The sequence below is a fragment of the Pseudopipra pipra genome, chromosome 1, assembly GCF_036250125.1.
Source record: "Pseudopipra pipra isolate bDixPip1 chromosome 1, bDixPip1.hap1, whole genome shotgun sequence".
Lineage (NCBI taxonomy): Eukaryota > Metazoa > Chordata > Aves > Passeriformes > Pipridae > Pseudopipra > Pseudopipra pipra.
In genome coordinates, this window is record NC_087549.1 from 139,010,486 (window position 1) to 139,031,239 (window position 20,754).

Sequence of the window (20,754 nt, forward strand, 5' to 3'; positions counted from 1 at the left end):
AGCTTACTACTTTACATTTGCATATGAAAAGTAAGTTCTGTTCTACTACCTGTAAAAATGAGCCGCAGCTTCAGATTTAGGTGGTAATAGCAGTAAAATACATATAGTTGAATGCTAAACACATTCTAACACCAAAAATATTTTCTACAAGTTCACACGCCCAGACTATAAATAGTAGTGTTAACCAAAGGAAAGATAATTTAAGAAACACTAAGGTGCTTTCAGCATCCTTTAAATAAATAAAAATTACCCAAACCCTCAATCTTTGCAATCTGTTCCTAGACCCAGCTTTAATATTAACCCTCATTGTCATTCTCCAAAATTACAGATTTCGTTGTCTTGCTCTATAGTTCATATAATAAGCTTCCCTGAAATGAAAATAAACTGATGAGACTAAAAACATAAGCCTGTTTCTGTTTTAGAAATACAGATTTATTCCACTGCTACTTCCACAAAGAAATTGTATTTAATAAGACTCTAATAGATGAGTTATGGATAATAGAGTAATGGCATTGAAGAGACCCTGGACAAGGCACGCTGTACAGGCCACTTGTAAGAAGTCAGTTTGACCTACAAAAAGAAAAATAAAATCCCCAGCTTTAATGAGCTCAGACAGACAGCTAACTTCTTCAGTGAGAGCACCATTTTATGCTGTTATTTTGTAAAGAAAATTCAACAGAAAAATCAGTATTATTCAACACAGGAAGTGTCAACATATTTAAACTGCAAGAGGAATATTCTACAGAAAAGATCAATTATAGGTATAAAGCACATCAGGCAAGTGAGTAGTTTGTGGGTTTATGACACATACAGTCACATACCTGCACAATGTTACAAAGTACACATTTCATTAACTCATGATTAAAGTGCTAGTAATTCAAGCATTTGACTTGATGACTAGTATATATATACTGTATGATCCCCACCAAGATACTGTTCGAGAAACTTAAGAATTTACCTATGGAACTAAAATAATTTTTTTCCATCTGTTATCCAGGAGAGTCTGAGACTAAGCAAGCCTGGCCTCACAGGAGACACAGAGAGCAGAGTGTCAGCACAACTGGCATTGCTCACCCTTGTTATCGCTATGCACGCACTCGTTTAGTCCATGGGGATCTTCTCCCAAGTATGAGGTTGTACTGGCACTGGGAATTAGAACTGTCAATTCCATTGACTAGAAATTGTTTGAATACCCTAATTGTGAATGCACCAACTCAATTATAGACCAAAACTGGGCGGTTTGGTGAGCATTTTTTCTTCCCAGTTCTTCAGCACAAACATCTGGTTAAGTTAACCAACACCAGAGAAGCATATAAAAAACCTGAATGAAACATTCAGAAGTACTGCTCTGTTATCAGTAACTAGTGGGACCAATCCTGTCTCTAAGGCAGAAGACTTGATGCAACCTTTTATCATGTCCAGTTAGCCATCAACTGTGTGAAATTCAAGTCCCTAATTAGCTTTGAACACATCTTCATCTCAAGTTACCATACTAGAGGCTTTTTACTGGTTATCTTTCACTTTCACAACAAAAAGAGAAAAGGTCTTTCTTAGCACCTCTTTCTTAGCACCTCCCCCTTCAAGAGATGAATTCAAGACATCTTTAACAGCCCCTTGGACAGTCACCAGAGTCAAGTCTCCTGAAGTACTGTCAACTTATCAGTCAATCCACAGAAGAAAGTCAGTGCCAGCAACAAGCAAGTTAGTAGAGAAGAGAAACAGAGATGGTCTTTTCAGTTCCCCAAATTCTTTTCAGAATATAAGGATTTCAAGGCTTTATTATTTCACATACACAACCCATCACTATGGCTAATAGTTGCCTGAACCCCACTGTCTAAATGTCATTTGAGAATCCTCAGAATATCCTGCCATGCCTTCTGAAGCTGCACCATGAAAGACAGGTCTCCTATCACCTCTGAAGCATTTAGACATCCGAGTTTCACCTTGTTTGTTTGCTTTGTATGTGGTGCTGGCAATGTAGGAGGCAACTGAAATAGATTTAAGAGCTGCAAATGCAGCAATGTTTTCTGGTAAATTTATAGATAGAAGTTTCTCACACATTCCCTTCAGCATGCAGACAAGTGACAATAGTAGGACAAGCTCTCCAGAAAGCTTCATCTCCTGAAGTCCTGGTAAATCCAGGCCTCTTAAGGTAAAAGGCTAGAGGAGCCAGATAAGCCATGTCTCATAATCTGATATGTCACCTTCCTTTTCCTGCAAAGAGGGCTCACATTCAAGAGCTTTTACAGATTAACACAATGAACTAAGGCCATCAACACAGATATATACAGCAACTTTCACAGTCCATATTAAAATGTTCACCATCAGCAGAGGGGGGGAAAGGTACTAGACAGATCAAAGGAGAAATAACAAAAGAAACATTAATTCCTATTTCCAGAAGTAACTCATATGTAAATCTATTTAAAATATATTTATACACAAAATATATACATAAACTATATACATATATATAATCACAATGCTAACAATGCATCTTACAAATATCATCCATAATATCTGGGGAGAAAGGTTTATAAAGTGTTGGTTGTGGCCTTTATTTTGACAGTTTATCACTGTATTTCTTAATTATTTCTGAACACAGATTATATGTCAGTTTAATCCTATGGAGCTAGCCCCTGACGTAAGAATTAAAACCTTTTCCTTTATATACACTAGCAGATTTTGTCCGATTTTCCAAGCAATTGACACCAGCATAAAGCAGACAAGATTTCAGCAAGGTTAAGATCTTTTATACCTTCATATACATATTTTTTCTGGGATATCAGGACAGTTGTGGGGAGGAAATGGTCAGGGAGGGAAGTATACCATAGATATCTCATTTACTCAGGACAGTTTGCTTTCTGCATGGTTTTAGAATTCAGAAGCACTGAATGTAAAAGAATAATGCACATACTTCCATAGCATGTTTCTTAAACCACACTGATTTCAAGACATACTTTAAAAAAAAAATTGATTCCTGACTGACAGAACATATGCTTGCAAGTGTTTAAAAAAAAAAAAAAAGCCTCATTAAAATCAAGAAGCTGAAAACAAAAGCCAGAGAAACACGCTTAAAAATTATTGGGCATAGACAGATAGCCTCAGCTTTAACCTTTCTTCCAAAAGGAAGACTAGGATTCACCGAGAAGTGGACCCCAACTGGACCCCAATTTCCAAAACACAACCTGTGGAGTGGCACATACACCTACACAATAGCAATGAAAAGGAAAAAGAGAGGCCTGTTTAGCTAAAGGATTATTTATATAGATGCTTTTCAGAGTACCCTATTGGCAAATCTAGTCATACGTTCTGCTGGGGAAACTGAGCAGAAAGGGGATGTGGGGCAAGGACAGAGCAGAGGGGCCGGGAGCGGGTACATGACATTCTAGGACAAGAATCAGAGCAAAGAAACCAGGCCACTTGTCCAAGAGCCAGACTTGAGTTCATGCCTGATTTTTCTTTCCTGGTGCCAAGCGCAAATAGGACTGCTACGGAGGACACATTCATCCTTCAGACAGGACAGAAGGAAAGAAGCTTCTCATGTTATTCTCACTTATTCTCTTCAGAGCACGGTCACGGAAGACGCTGAGAACGTAAAATGGGGCAGCTGACAGAAAATAGTAGGTCTCACCTGTGAAATGCCACCTCAGAGAATAAGGGTCTATAAATGAGAAATATCTGTGGAGAGACACAGAGTGTCTCATCACACCTTCAACCCCTGCTCCCCACATTCCCCAACTGAAAGGAAGATGATGCCAACACAGAGCATAAGGAGGGGAGGTCTGCAGGAGTGTCTTTGGGAATAGGGAGAGGGATGTGGGAAGTAAGACTGGCAGATGGTAACTGAAGGCAAATGGAGTTTAAGTCCTACAGAGGAAGAGATTTTTAGCAGCTGTACAGAGGCCTGCATTACAGAAAGAAAAAAATAAAGACAACAGTCCTCCCTCCTCCCCGTTGCATTGGAGAAATGCCAGAAGCATTTTGCTAAAGTTCACATAAGCATGGGGGAAATGGAACTTCAAACATCTGGAGTATGGAGGTCAGACAGCGCTGCAGAAGCAGCTGGCCCTGCACGCAGGAGGCAGCTGTCTGCCAGGACATCAGTCGAGTGAAGGGAAGAAGTGGGATGGGTCTGTGGCTAGAAGCAAGAGCCTGGAAAACAGCAGATTGAAGTTCTATTCCTGGCTCTGCCAGACTTCCTGTGCTACGCCAAGCAAGTAGCTTTGCTGCTTGGGCCAGCTTCTTGGAGCTGTGCACCTGCAGCAGCGCTGAGAATAGACACAGGCAGAGTGTAGGTGGGCACAGGTACAGGCACTGCTGCCACAGCTGCCTGCTCTGACCACAGTGAAACAGAGAAAGTTACCCCAGATTTCTCTGCAAAACACCTTCCATCTGTGCTTTTAATTGCTAATGAAAACGCACAAGTGAGTTATGGGTCACACTTCCTGTGCTTTGGCAAACTCTACTTGAAGATTTTAACCATTTGAGCAAACCAAACAGACACATGGTGCAGTTTGGTTCGTGCATTATGAACATTACTCTTTAAAAAAAAAAAAAGCCCTCTAATGATCTCTGATATATGTTCATGGGGAGCACAACAAATTTTTGTATTCTAGATAACTTTTTATTTATTTCAAATTTAACTGCTAGTTCAACACTTTCTTCAAGAGGTTGAGTGCAATACACAGGTAGAAAAAAAAAGCATCATTAATGCAGATCTCTGTGGGAGGACACAGAGAAGGGGAGATGGGGAGATTATTTGCATTTATCTCTACCTGCCTTCTAAAATCTATGGCTTTTGAGCATCACATGTTGGGAGTAGAGAGAGAGAAAAGTAGCTTTCATGGTGCTATTCCCTGTTCTGAACACAAAATCCCTGATCACTCTAGAATATGCTTTCCAGTATTTGCAGGAGATTCAGCTGTGGCTGAACCCCACCCCCCACCACTTCACAACAGGAAACACAGACCCAGCTCTACATAGATCAAAACCACAGCATATGGCAAATTAACAACTGGTAACCATCTACTTGAGTTTCACACTGTACAACAAACACTTTTTTGAAAGTCAGTTCTCTTACTCAGTCCTCCCTCCGACCCACCATCTCCCCTTCACCAAGACAGGGTTCCAACAAAAGAACCAACAAGATACATCCCCTCTCCTCTACTGTTCTACACAGGGAACCAATCAGACACTTCAGTGATTAACTAATACCAGTTGCTAATTAAAACCAGTCTTTAAAGCGGAAGACACTTCAAAAGAGAAGTGTTTCAACTGTACAATCCTACTGATACATTTTTGACAAAACAACATTTGGGATGTGCAGTCATAATGTGTTACGTTTGTATTCAGTCTTAAAAAGCAGATAAATGCTTTTAATTAAGTGAAGTCAAAATCCAAACTGCATGCGGGAGTGTATTTCAGTACATGAAATTAGATTTTAGTAACTTTTTTTTTAATGGGTACTCCTGAAGATATGCACACATGAGGAGGTTCCTTTAAAAAAAAAAAAAAAAAGAAGCAGTAAAATATCCTTATGCACGCTCCCACATAAGAGTTGCAGCATTTTAAAGTGGTTGAATGAGTCCCTCTTTTCCTTACGGGAAGCAATGCACTTGTCTAGAATTAAACAAAACATACAAACCTAAATATATTTTTGACTGAAGGAAAGCACACGGACAGAAAGGAAAAATGAAAACGGCTTCTTCAGTAGTTTGGACTCACTAAAGAACCACCATGGGAGTAGAACAAAATTGTATGTCAAACGAAAAGCATTTTGTGTGCCAAAAAAAGCAATGTCGTAGGAGATGAACATGTGCAATTGCAAAGAGCACTGCAGGTGGCTGAAAAGGAAACCATCTAAAAAAAGCTTATAAAAAAATAAACTCAACAGAACAAGTTGGAATTTTCTGAAAGTTAGTCTAAGGTAAGGAGCTGTAACAATGACAAGTCAGGATGCTCATGCCTGAACAAAAAACAGCTCAAAGCCAAATCCCTCACATTCAGTTGTAACTTGGCAAGTCAAATTGGGGAGGGGACGAGACAGAACCTACACCAAGAGAAAGGGAGGTAATATTGCCTTAGCTCTAATTTATCACCTCTTTAGTGTCTTATTTTATCATCTCTAATAGCAAAATAAAATACTTTCCAATAATAAAGTTTATGTTAAATGGATTATTCTCATGTGTCACATGTATTTGCTTGAATGTTTTCTGCATTAATTTTCACATACTTTTCTTAAAACAAAAAAACCTGCCAACCACCAAACAACCAAAACCAACATAACTCACATATTACACAAAAATGCCTCTCCCAGGCACCCCACTTCTCCATGTGAATTCAGGGCTTTCGAGGTGTCTAAGATTGACAGTCCTAGGACAGACCACTTCCCTAAGACACAAAGCAGAGACAACATATGTCGGAATGATGCTGGGTATCTTCTAACCACCTACCGACATAGTTATGATTACAAATCAACCAGGGTACAATGTTATTTCTATACCTCTTTGACCATATGCCATCTGATGGCAGTGATATAAGCTAGTGGGAGATGTGCTAGTTTTCAGCTGGGTCAGGACTGCACCAAGGGTTACTCGTAGGTATTCATTAAACAGACATCACATGGCTGAAGGCTATACTATCTACACCACAAAACATCTTGGCTTAGTGCCACGAACACAGCTTACCATACATCAAACGTCTTTTTATCTTCTTTTGTTTCCTAAATGTTCAAAGGCTGAAGATTGCAGCTTGTTCAGAAGAGAATTACTAAAGTTCCAGATTTTTTCAAGATTTTTTACAGAAACATAAGCAAGCCTCTATGGCAAACAACACTATGAGGTGCTACTCCAGTGGAGGGATACCCAGCAATGGTCATTTTTTTCCTCTTGTCCCCATTGTAAGAGACTCATTCTCACTCCCCACTGCAAGATGAGACTCACTGCCTGTGAGTCTTATCGGTAAAATAAGGTGGCAGGAACAACCCTCAGCCACTACAGACTCCACTTACAAGTTTTCAGTATACTTATTCCACTTTATAGTCAACTTAGTATCTATACTACTACCTTCAGCATATTATTGCAGTAAAGAGTTCTTCCATGTCACTTAAATATTAAAACAACAAGGATCTGACAAGCTCATCACTTTTGTTTTCAAAAGACAAATATAGAACAAGACAGTTCAACTTTCTGATGCAGCCTCTCCTTTCTCAAATCCCCTTCAGTAAGCAGCTATCCTTTCTGAAAGTACATCAACACAGGACAAGCTTAGAAGCATCATGAACTTCCCTCAGCCCAAACTTCTTCTGAAAGCCCAGTTTCCACAGTATTGCACATGGAAACCTATCAATATCAATAAGAATACTCTATCAAAAAAGGAGAGTTAACAAAAATTCCCTCACATATTTCCTAAGACTGCACTACTATTTTGGACTGAGTCATACAGACTTCTTGTAATTTGGGATATATTAAGTAAAAGCAGAAGACAGACAATCAAATCACAAGTATGTATGACGTTTACCAGTCTAACAGGGTGGGGAGGAAGGGCCAGGGCAGAGATGGAATTGCTAAGACTGCTCTACTTCTCCATTGCCATTTTTATTTCCACACACAACTCAAACAGGAAGTTGCACATTGTTTCTGTAAATGGATTTCCCTTAGCTTCCTACTCTTGGCCACGACTGATATGAAATACTGCAATTACATCTGTTGGTAACATCCAGATGGCCTCAACAGTCCCAGCAGCACTTAGCCCATACTGAGCCAGCAAAATCTTACCCAGCAAAATGTTTTCTGTCTAAGGCAGGGCACTATGGCAGAGGACCTTGGCCCAAGAAAAAAACGTGCCATCAGTCAACCCCTCCACCAGGACCACATCTCAGACTTGCACATGCATGCACTCAGAATGAGATCTTTGCTGGGTCCTGTGTAAGTGCACATGAACACAAACACTGCAGCTTGATGGTAGGTTGAAAGACAATACAAGTCTTGAACAGAAAGTCATGTGTGTAGACACAGAGAGGAGTACACTACTATGTTCCTGCTGCTGAATGTGCTATCCTGCTATCACTACAGTAAATTCATTAGTTACACTGATCATGTGCTCAGAAATTAGCCATTTCCACTGTGCAGTTATTAGTATAATGATTAAATCTGATTGCAAAGGCTTGGAGAGAAGAAGATCATCAGCCATTGGAGATGATACACAGAAAGAAGCCAGTTGAAGGAAGCAGCCAGTAGTCTGCAGTTTTCAAGGCCTTGCCTCCAGGATAATTGAGCCCACAATTCAGGGCGTAAGGGGCAGAGAACAAAACACTGTCTGGAACAAGAGAACGTCAGGAAAAAAGAGGCTGGACATCTCCTACTGTCACTTTAGACAAAAGTTAGAGATGCACTACAGAAATATTGACCAATTAAGTGTTTACACACGAGGAAGGTAGACTAGTGCCCTGGTAAAGGTGCTCCAAACACTGTGGTGGGTTACAAGCCTCTGAATGGCACCACAGCGTTTCAAGAGGCAGCCTTAGCACTCACTCCACAATAACAACCACCATGGACACTGACCTGTGCAGTGCTGGACAGCTAAACACACACTGAAGAGTCACTGAATGTTTGCAAGAAACCTAATTGCACAAGAAAGTGATAGAGATCAATATACTGCTACAGCTACCTTAATCAGGGAGGGAGGTGTTGGTGAGGAGACAAATATCTCCCTGAGAGATGAAGGGGTACATGACAACACAGTTCAATGGACTACAAAAAAGACAGCTGTGCAAACTTCTGTGGCCTGTCTCCTCCCCACTGCTTTGGTAAAGTCTGGTTTTCCTAAGAGAGGTCAATGAACTTTTTGAACTTAAACTGTGTATATCCATCCATTCAGCAGTATAGAGTGTGTTTACTCACAGAAGTATATAGCTAATATAAACAACAACCATGCATCTGTTTTAAGAACAATGAAGAAATCTAGGCAAATGGGCAGAAGGGGAAGAGTACACAGTAAAGTTATCTTTATCTGAGAAAGATCTGCAGACTGTTCACAGTCTTTTTTCCCAGGATGGTTGTTTAAATCACATAATTATTTGCAGAACCTCTGATTTCTAAAAATGCATTTGGAAAAATTCACACCACATTTTCTTTATTCAGTTTCTACTCATTAGATGATGCTTTTCAATATTCTCAAAGGAGTTGGCCAGTCAGTAGCATTCTCTTAAATGTACTCTAGGCAAACACTTCACATGGAAATCAATATTTAAAAAGTTTTTCAAATAGTTTCCAAAATACTAAATATGTTAGACACACTTATTCCAAGCAATTCAGCCAGCTCTAGTATGGAGAACCTCTGAAGAATTTCTGCATTGACTAAAGGTCTACACATTTAATGCAGCCCAAGGAAATACAGTCTCATAAAGATGTTGAGTTGAAAATAAAATGCCAGCAGCTTAGAGTTGTGGTCCCCTCAATCTCCTTTTGCTCCCCTGTCTAGAGGTCTAGAAATAAGAAGCAAGCTAACTGGGATTGAAGCTTGATATTCTCTGCCAGCCCAGGGGCACGGCACACTGCACTGCAGGAGGAATGCTTCAAGCAGCAAAATCCCCAGTGACTGAACTTGAATTTCTCTCAGTGAGAGCTTACGGAAACCATCCCCCGCTTCCTGAGCTTTTTGTTATTTGTTAATGTGCCACAGCCTGTATTCAGAAGAGGGAAAAACTCGTTATATAAACCAAAGCACCATGGACACCCCCAGAAGTTCTCTCCTCCAGTTTTAGCATCCAGATGCCAAGAGTACTGTCAAATACTACCACTACATCAGGAGTGTTTCAAAATTGTAATATACTGAGCACTTCTGTTGTCAGCTGTCATGCTACAGTCAAAATAAGGCACTAATGGACATGTCTACAGGTCACAAGGATGAACATCATTCATAACACAGCATGTTAATGTTGTGATATGCTTAATAATACATCAGTTTAGGAAAAGGCTAAAACAGTAATACATGAGTGGCGAGCAGACCATCCTCAGTGTGCAGAGTGGAACTAATAAAATAAAGGATTTCTAGTTCCTATCAGCTTACAGGTTTATAACTCTGTCAGTGCTGTCTCTTACCATGAGATTTAGGTTGTCTGAAGAAACTAAACCAAAATTCAGTGACATAGGTAAGAGATTAGATAGTTACAAAAGTCTAACTTGTTTCAGGGTTTTTGACTGGACCCCTCTCTTTATCTTAATGATCCATAATGACATGAAGTTAGCACATTTTTGTTACGACTTAGAGGTTTCTCCATTTCCCAAATGGAGATTGTTCTCAGTTACTTCCGCATCTCACTCATCATCACAGCAGGCAAAAAGTGCCTGGAGATGGAACACTGGAATAACAAATATTTCTACTATCCTTCCACTCTCAAATGCCATGTTTCATTTGCCAACACACACACACACAGAGATCAACTGCATAATTTCAAGTTAAGTTTCTTTTTTTTTTAATCTAAGTTTTAATTAGAAGCTCAAGAACTATTTAGAAAAATAAACAAATTGCTAGTCCACACAAGCTGGCATGTTATTAGCTTACCACACACTGCCTATGAACTCTTAGAGAGAAAAATATGTACACTGCTCAAAAACTTCAGTTAACACCTTTTTCAGCCTAGCTTAGGAAACAAACCTTATCCACTGTACAACTCATGTCTTTTAGTCCTGTTGTACATCTGGCCATTGCTGTAACTTGCTCAATACTTGACTTAACAACACACATAAGAAAATCCTATAAATGGACAAAGAAGGATCAGCTTCCCAAAGACGACGTTTATCTCCTTTCCAGTCAGATAAAGGTTGATTTGTGGTTTGAAGGCTTATCCTGCAACCTTATACAGCCTAGTTTTGAACATAGTTCAAAACTATAACTTAAAATGAAGAAAAAAGCAATCCTATAAGACACTGAGTTCAACAAGGAAGCAGAATTTCCTACATGCAAATCAAGCCTTTCAGTTGTTATTCAATTTCCTTGTTCTTGTATTTTCAAACGATGGCCCAGCTGACCTTTCCTGAAGCAATGATTTGGTTTACTATTTCCATCACGATCCCAGTTAACTCTAAGGTCCCCATCCTACTTGTTCTTACTTTGTATAGAAGCCTAATAGCTTTTAATCACACCCTTGTTGCTCCTGGTTTTGCCATATACAGGAATTTGAGATAGCATTACAAGATCAGGTTGACAAGACATTATTTCTCTCTTGCAAGCAAAGACAGAGAAGCCGGTCAGAGAAATAGCAAGGTATGCTTCGATCCTGGTGTGAGATCACACTGAATTGTACTGATGGACCCACTGTAAATAATCACCCTAGGACAACATGTGAGGGAAAAAAGCAAGTGCTTTTAGGCATGAACAACTAAAGCTACAAAACCACAGCACATTAGCACTCACACCAGGATACATTCAGCAAAAAGTCATAGCTATTCAGCAGATTCTCAAAGAGGAAGCAAACAACATACAAGACCTATGATTCTATGGTCAGATACTACTTACATTTTTGTGCCCAGAAGATATAATTAGGCACACTATTAGGCAAAATCATTAAATAATGTAATTATTTGTTGGAACCAGAAAGTAGTGCTAGAAAGGAAAATGACAGTTTTAGTAATCTATTTTTTGAAATTAAGGAAGAGGCAGACCTATTTTATGGTGGTCATTTCTACATCTATAGTGAGTATTCGAAATGGAAATTATAATAAGTGTTCTCTGCATGTATATGGCCTGTAAGCTTTTACAAGACATGCACTACAGGTATCAATAGGTCCCAGAAGAGGACCCTGCCAATAAAGAGAATAAAGTCAAACCCAGCAGCATCATAAAAAGTGGCAGAGCATTTGTACTGACTTGTAAAACACTCATGTAAATCATTACTTGATTTTCCATCTGCAGATCAACATTAACTAAGCACTTACGTGCCCCAGCAGAAGGCACCAAGCAATTCCCCTATTCCCTTCTGAAAGGCACAAGAAGTCCAGCCACAAGCACCCAGCAGGTTGTGTTCATTTGCTTGAGTGGCAGACTATGAAGAGGGGCAGCTTCAATGATGCAGTACAACCAAGACTCATCTGTTCCTCAGTAAGTGTCTTGTACTTGCTTTTCCCCTCCTTTCCCCCAAATACAGTCAGCTCAAGCATAACACTTTACAGCTGCCATGTCCCAAAAAAACCAATGTCCCAAATGGCTGTGTTGGATGGTACGGGCATGGCAACTGACTAAATGCTTCGGTAGCTGATCGCCTTCTGCTGTATTAGCACAATGTTCTTATCATCACCTCATACTCTGCATTTATGCAACTAAAACACTGTCAGACATAACAAAACCTTCATTCAATGTAAACCAGGAGCTATTCACATGTGAAGAATGCTGGTTTACCAAGACTTGAAATAGAAGGAAAATTAATTTCAGGTAACAACCTAACCAGAAGCATCTGAAGAAAGAAACCCCAAGACTCCTTGAAAAGTCCAATATGTGACTTAGCAGGTTAGTGACGTGATTCATCTATGTGGTATAACTTCCAGATATGAGGGGTTTTCATTAAAAAGACTGCACAAACACCAACGACTCCTTTGATGCACAAAATTATCAAAAAGGCCTTTCAGAGTAATGTTCACAGTCCCAGGATTTTTTGCTTTGATTTCAGAAAACAAGAAGCTGCATCGGGCCTCTTAATTTACTACTTAATGAGGTATCTAGAGCTTACAGCCAAATACTCACTGAGCAGTAAGGAGGCTTTAATGGTCTAAAAAATATAGAAAACTATGCATTCGGACTGTCCTTTCACCGGACTTTGGAACGGGAATAAGCGTATGAAGGAATTCATTACAGTCAATGGCTATTAAAGTTAGCAAGTTCTCCCATTCCCCAAAAATATGTTCAAAACCCTGCATTCCAGTTTTCTTCAAAACAGCTGCTCTTCCCCCATCACAGAAAGGCCCTCATAGGTGTATGTAACTATCATGGGCAGGTTTGTTTTGATTTTTTTGTTGGTCATGTGCTGGGGATTTTTTTGACTGCATCAGCTGAACTGCACAGAAATCAGATCCTGTGTGAATTCATTCATGGACATGAAGGGAATTTCTCAACAGAACAGCTGACAAGGCAACCCTTACACATTATACTACATTCTGAGCAATTTATATATATCATGTAGAAGCTGATATGCACAAAGTTAACAACAATTTTCATAAGCAGACAGATAACCAGAGCAAGCACAGTGCAACTTCTCGAGCCTTGGCCTCTATCACAGAGAGAACAGGAAGAACAGGATGTGAAGCAAAGGCCACAGAGATAACTGTCAGTACTTTATTAGGAGAGGGAACGTCACCCAAGGCAAGGTTAATCTAAACAAAAGGTACAAGTTTATTTGCCATATTTAGAATATTTGTGTCTGTGACAAGCACAAGCAATTCAAGGGAACCAGATAGAAGACCCTTTCTTTCTACTGTATACGACATAAGATGATGCTCTAGTTCCTGCAGATACTTTTGGGCTCTTCATGTACTTTTGGATGTGTGGAAGTGGAGCTTATAAGAATTTGTAGCCATGTGGTGGCAGTTTCTCCCCTGACTTCATAATTGTCTGCCCCACTGACCAATTATTTCCTATAACTTAGAATGTGCCTTGCAACGATACCAAGTCAACTTTTAGTATATACCTAGCTAGTGCAGTGTAACACTGAAAAGAGTCAAGGCAGAGGGTAACCTGTTCCAGTGCTCCAAGATAAAAACGATTTTCCCAACTCCATGTACTAACCTGCTGAGCTTCAACTTGTGGCTAACTGTTCAACATTACACTGTCACTACCAAGTAAAAGACTAACTGCAAAGACAGACAGGCTCACGTATTCATAAGCTACTGCTTTCTCTTTGTCAGACCAAACAAACAGAACTCCTTCAACCTCTCCTTGTAGGCTGCATGCTCCATGCCCCTGACCATCTCAGCATCCCTCTCTCCTGAACTATCTCCACTTTCCTAAATCACTCCTGAGCAAGGCAGGGATGACAAAAAAAAAAAAAACAACCAAACAACCCAAAAAAAAAACCCCAGGGGCACAGTGCTCCAGATGAAGTCTCATCACTGCAGAGCAGATAATAATCACTGCTTTTCATCTGCCAGCCACACTCTTCCCAAGGCAGCCCTGCCACACTGCTTCACTTATTCAGATGGCCTCGTGTTGTTGGCTCATGCCCAGCACAGCACCCATCAGCATACCAGCTTCTTTCCGGCACATGGCTACTCAGAGTCACCTCCCACCAGGGTTATTCCACGTAAGGTGGAGGGCCTTGCACCTTACCCAGTTTCCCAAGGATTTTGCTGGTTCAATAACGCTCCTCTGTACTGAAGCTCTGCCATTCAGCATATGAATCACCTTTCCTAATTTAGAGTTATTCCCCAATTTGTTGAGGACATGTTTTATGTTCTGAATGGTCTCCAAAGAATGTTCTGAACAGTGTGGGCTCCAGTACTGACCCTGCTTAGCAGCAATCAACCATTTGCTAGTTCTGGTTAATTTGCTTTCCAGTTAACAATTTTTTTCATCCAGCCCATATGTTCTTCAGGTGAGAGAGAAAGGTCAGGGTTTTAAACATTTTCTTTTTAAAGAGGCAACTTCAGGGTAAGAGTACCTGGACAGCTGTACTTTGGAAGCACAGTCACCACTAAGAGGATCTGGAAAGGTCTTTTGTTCCCATCTGTAAGTGTACTAAAATACTTCACATAATTGCTTGTTCCTAGGCATGACCACCCACATTCGTTAGCACGATTTGTTACATTTTCTATCCTCTTTCTACTTCTTAGCTTTCAAACATGAAGTTAGACTGTGTTGTGATCATACACCACAATCTGTAAATGCAGTATCACATTAGTCCAAAGTACATGCACACTCTGAAAGTTCTTTCCCACAAACTCAAACATCAAGAATCCCCACTGCACATGCATTGCCTTATGCCTCTTCAAGCATCAGAGACCCGCTGAGTTTAACAGCTCTTGCGCTCCCCTTCCCTGTCATCAGATACCAACTTGCTACCACTTAGGAGCTCACTCCTTCAAACCCCAGAACATCTTCAGCAGAGCTTCTCTGAAACCTCATCCACACCAGTCCTGACTGGTGGCTCACTCAACGGAAAAGGCCTTAGTATTTGGGGGTGGTGTCTATGTGTGGTTCAACACAGGCTGCAGCTGTTAAGTTTCAGAAGGCCTACAAGAAGACATCTGCATACCTGCACTGTTGCCCTGACTTTAGCTAGACAACCACACAACAGAAACATTTGGCTTTCTGCTTGCATGCAACCCTTGAATTACGCGTGCAATTAATTAGACATGGATTGTAACAGGCAAGATTCTTCTGAACTAATTCAGCATTTTTGTTTTTTTTTTATTCTAAAAGCTTCTAACTTTTAATGGTAACAAAAGATGTGCATGTGTCTCTCCATTTTTTTTGCTGAGAGTTAAGCTTTCAGAACATATTGTTTTTCAATAGGCCCTATTTTGCATTAGAGGAGAGCTTCAGATGCAGAAGAAAATCTTAACACTGAATGTTTGAGGGAGGCAGTGTTTCCCTGGTGAAAATTATCATTTCTTAAAAAGGAGTCTATTGCTTCCTTCATGCTTGGATTTAAATATTGGGCTATTTAAAAACTGTTTATGTAGACAAAAAAAAAAAAAGGAATAGTTGCTACACCCAGTACTGCTGCTGCTCTGACATAAATGTGAGCGCTGATCTGTTACATTTTTCAGTTTTGACAAAGTAAACAAGGATGTCCCTGTCAACCTCTCTCCTCTGACGAATTTGGCTGTCTCATCTTCATTCTCTTGAACTTTGTGGAAATGAAGCAGCAAAAAAACTTATCTTAAAGTACGTGTTTAAGTCAGCTCTCATTTCCAAGAGGAGGTGGGGAAGAGGGGAGTACACCCAAGAAACAGTGCCAAGTACAGGGGAGATGATGACTTCCCTAGTCCTGCTGGCCACACTATTTCTGATATAAACCAGGAGGCCACTGGCCTTCTTGGCCCCCTGAGAACACTGATGGATAATGTTCAGTCACTCTCTACCAGTACCCCCAGGTCCTTTTTTGCCAAGCAGCTTTCCAGACACTTCTCCAAGCCTGTAGTGCCGCATGGGGTTGTTGTGACCCAACTGCAAGAGCAAGCACTTCACCTGGTTGAACCTCATACCACTGGCCTCAGCCCATCAATCCAGCCTGTCTTGATCCCACTGCAGAGCTTTCCTACCCTCCAGCACATCAACATTCACGTTCCACCTGGTGTGTCTGCAAACTGACTGAGGGTGCCCTTGATCCTCTTGTCCATATCATTGATAAAGATATTAAACAGAACTGGCCCCAACTGAGCCCCAGGGAACACCACCGGTGACCAGCTGCCAGCTGGATGTAGCTCCATTCACCAACACTCTCTGGGCTTGGCCATCCAGACAGTTTTCTACTCAGCAAAGAGCACTCCTGGCCAAGCCATGAGCAGCCAGTTTCTCCAGGAGAACGCTGTGGGAAACTGTGTCAAAGGCTTTACTAAGGTCCAGGCAGACGCATTCACAGCCTTTCCTCCATGTAAGTAAGCAAGTCCCCTTGTCACAGAAGGAGATCAGGTTGGTCAAGAAGGACCTGCCTTTCACAAACCCGAGCTGGTTGGGCCTAATCCCCTGGTTGCACATGCCGCACGATGGCACTCAAGAATATCTGTTCCATGACCTTCCCTGGCACCGAAGTCAGGCTGACAGGTTTGTAGTTCCCTGGATTCTCCTTCCAGCCCTTCTTGTAGGTTGGTGTCACATTCGCTGAACTTAATACCTTTAATGAAGTCTTGATTCTCATATTGGTCCAAAGCATACGCTTACTATCTTTTCCCCCCAAATGTCGCCTAACAGGATGAGTAGGATCCCTTACACTAGAAGGGTTTGCGAACTTTCTTCAGAACAGTGAAGTCTCTGCTCTGCCGTATTAAAGCAGCTTGGAAAGGTCAAGTCAGCTTGGCAACGCTCAAAGTCAATATGAAGGATTTAAACCTTCATAGGTTAGCTGAGCTGTGTGTGCATAGCTTTATACATTGGGTGTAGTAAATCATTACATGGCAGGTCACTCCAGAACCTGCTGAAAGACATCTAGGTAGAAAAATACAGATACAGCTGGGCAGGCTTTTGCTGTTGCTCTGGCTGCTATGTGAAAGCCACTCCTGGAGCTGTTCACTGCCTCTGTGTGCTCAGAACAGCACTCCCTCACCACACTGTGATTACTCATGAGAAGCCTCTCTGTGTTTGTGCTCAACAAGAAACCAAAGTTGAGTAATTTATTTGCTACAGAACCAGGCACACTTTCCACCTGTAAAATTAGGCTCCAGTAAGAATATAACACACTAATCTATCACCTCACTCATGAGTGCTTTTTCCAGTGAAGATACACACCCAGAAAAAATACTAAGTGGCTACTAATCAGGATTAACTACCCAGTCATTTTGTCAAGAGTCATTCTGGAGAACATGCATAGGGAACTGAAAAACATTATGAGCACAGAAACTACCTATAGGTCGGAAGAGCCACAGGATTTTCTTCCTTAGAAAGAACTATCAAATTGTACCTTATTTCACAGATAGAAAGAACTATCAAATTGTACCTTATTTCACAGATAGATGCTCTTTTTCGCAAACTCCAAATTGAGTAATTGAGTCAGATTTGTGTTTCTAGGCAATACTTCTTTCTTGGAAAAGAATGCCATTTTGAGAATTTGTTCATCCCCATGCTTTAGTGACATGAAAATATTCACAATTGATACAGGCACAGGGAAAGACACTCTGGAGATCTTGAAACATTTAAAAACAGTCTATCACAGCAAGTGCACAGTAGATTTAAGAAACGCAGTTGAAGCATTTGAGCAGAAACATTTCAAAGCAAATAGCTGAGCTGGTATGTGTGCATTATCTGTATCCAGTTTAATTCTACAAAATTAGTCTGTAGAGGTTCATTTATAAGCAAGGATTAGCTTCAGGAAAGGCCAACCAAGACAGAAACTACAAGCAAGTGACCTTGCTAAACACTCCTCAAAAGCTCTACAAAGCACTGATTGTTCACAGTCTTTAGCAAACAGTTCATGTATCAGGTGACTCAACAGCTTCCAGCATAGCGCCTTCAATTCAAGCAGCAAATAGTACGGAGGGTTAACACCTTTTGTGCTAGTATCAAACATTTTGGCTTTTTCCATGGTTAGTCATATTAGTGGGCCAATGAGAATTTAACAATAATTGCTTCACTCACACTGCAGCTCTGAAACACGTAAAAAAGATGTGCTTAGTATAAAGGGGCATCCAGTGCTTGGGAAAATCTGTACATTCAGTCCTGTATCCAGTCATTTCTTCAGACTTAATCATAATCCCAGCATCAAGAACTCTGAATATTTAACAGAACAAGAAACTTATCTACAGCAACTGCATTTCCTCTTACTTTCCTTTTTCAGTGGCAGGTACTTTTCTAAAATACTTCACACAGCTTTTAACACTGTCTAGTTCTCAGCACATATTAACTTGACAAGCCTTTTCGACAGGTTTATTAATAGGAGGGCCCTTTCACGTGCACGGGAATCTTCTCTCTGCTGACATGTTTCAGCGAACCACTGCGCTCCCATTTCAAAGAAGAGGTTTAGAAACCACAACTCCAAAAGAACAGTAAGGAGAGATTAGCAGGGCCCTTGGGGAGGCAGACAGCAGGGACCACGAGCAGCATTTTCTTTCAAGTATTTGGTCTAAGATGTACCACTAACAGGATACTGGTTGACCAACTAAGGTTTTTAGTTCACTGGCTGCACTGAAGAACATGCTAGGTTGAATGCTCTGAGACTTGTTTATGAAACATCTTACATAGACACAGGACTATCAAAGCCCAACAATGATCTGACTGAATTTCAAGAAGAGCATATGAAAGAACGACACTGGGCTTTTAACAACTCACTCAAGCCCATTTCAGAACAGCACTGTCATCATCATCATCATCATGGCTAGGCTTCGGGAAGGAAGAAAACAGCACTGTAAGGGTGAAATAATTGACTCCCGTCCCTGCCTTCACTGGCACTAGTATGACACACACCTGGTTATGCAACAAGCCACTTCTAAACACAGCAGACATTTTTTGGCTGAGTTAGCATGCAATCAGACAAATGATCAGGTACAAGGCAGGCAGCAGCAGCAACTCTTTCCCCCCAGAAGCAGACAGCCAGGGAGAAGCTTCAGCCACGGGGATACAGGCTGGCACTGACAGGGATAGGCCTGTTCTTCCCTGTCAGCTATTTCCATGTTCTCACTGCAACAACTCCAGCAATACTGCAGTCACAGTACAAGTTAGGTCTGCTCACTCATGCTTGGCAGGGAAGGAGTTTGGCTTGAGCAGGTAATGGGCAGCATGTGAATCCTTCTGCCCCTCAACAGAGCACATGAAATTACATCCTGCAAGGGTATTAAAACAAATGAACTTAGCGCATATGTTGCAAAGTTAAGTAAAACACCACCACTCACATGGCTCTTCTAACTGGATTTACTTCAGAAATAGAATCCTTCCCTCTAACCCTCCCTCAACTGCGGCTTCAGATCTTGGAATCTTAAAAATTAATTCCTGCTTTAAACCAAATATGACTCCAGAATTTCTTGATACAGGAGCTATTTTATTTTGGATATGACCTTCATCACAAAGTGGCTTTCATAAATATTGGAAGAAAAAAGCCTTACCATTTTCTATCTTAATACTCAGAGAATTCAAAGAAATCAACATAAATTATCCAGCTCAATAACACAAGAGACACAATAATGCCTCCTCCAACACTGTCAGCCTTCTATTAAAAAAAAAAAAGATTACCTGGGAGATATGGTTGATGGAGGACTCCATCCTCCGTAGCTGGGATGCTTGGATGTCCAGCAGTTGTAATACATTGTTGGCCAGTGCATTGATCTGATAAGCAACACTAGCTAGAGACTGAGTTGTGTAGGCTTTGGTCTCTTCTAATGCTTTCCTTTTATCTGGAGCCTGTAAAGCAAACGAACAAGACATCTGGTTCAGGCCAGGAAAAGGGTGGGGGCAAAGGACAGGAACAAAAAATACAACCTATATTTAGAAGAATCTGTAATCAAGAAGATCTGACTGTGCAGTCAAAGTATTTAATCTGCATGTACATTTTAAAAATTCTCAGTCATACGGAGAAGATAACAAATTTGAAAAATATTGAACCATAATAAAATTACATACCAAGAAACAATTCATTCAGTAGGAAAAACAACACTATTGTGATTTGTTGGAGTTGAGTTTCTACAGCCTGTCCGATCCTCCATTTCTCAAAAAGCCTCCAATTCCCAATGAAAATGCACTAAAATGCACCTTTTGCCTTCTCTTATGAAGTCATGCAGCCCAGGCCAATTGAGACCAAAAAATATTTTCCCACAGTTGGGTGCCCCTATTACACATGTAATCTACAAAGCCAACCCGCCAGCTATGCTGGCTACTACTCCTACAATCCAAGAGAAGGCACGTAGAGCATCAGGATAGCATGGACAGAGGCCTCCTGCATGCTGGAATATTTGTGAAATTATCCCTCCTCACACAAAACCTTAATAAAAACTTTCCTTGACAGCTGAGAAGATTCATCATTGACTGCAAAGACACATATATTTTGAGATATCAGAAAGGAGCATAAGTTTCTCCCTAAAGGGCAAAAATATATGGAAAGGATCACTTTCCCACTGAAAT

The 20,754-nt window shown here is 40.7% G+C and overlaps 1 protein-coding gene across 11 annotated transcripts in view; it reads right to left on the reverse strand.

The window, feature by feature from the left end:
• The window catches only part of ABI1 (abl interactor 1), a 77,599-nt gene that overhangs the window by 34,125 nt on the left and 22,720 nt on the right, over window positions 1-20,754 (reverse strand). For all 11 annotated transcript variants that reach the window (XM_064635969.1, XM_064635992.1, XM_064635955.1 and 8 more), the window contains exon 2: window positions 19,870-20,037. In XM_064635969.1, coding sequence (XP_064492039.1) covers window positions 19,870-20,037 — 168 coding nt within the window. The remainder of the gene's footprint in view (window positions 1-19,869; window positions 20,038-20,754) is intronic.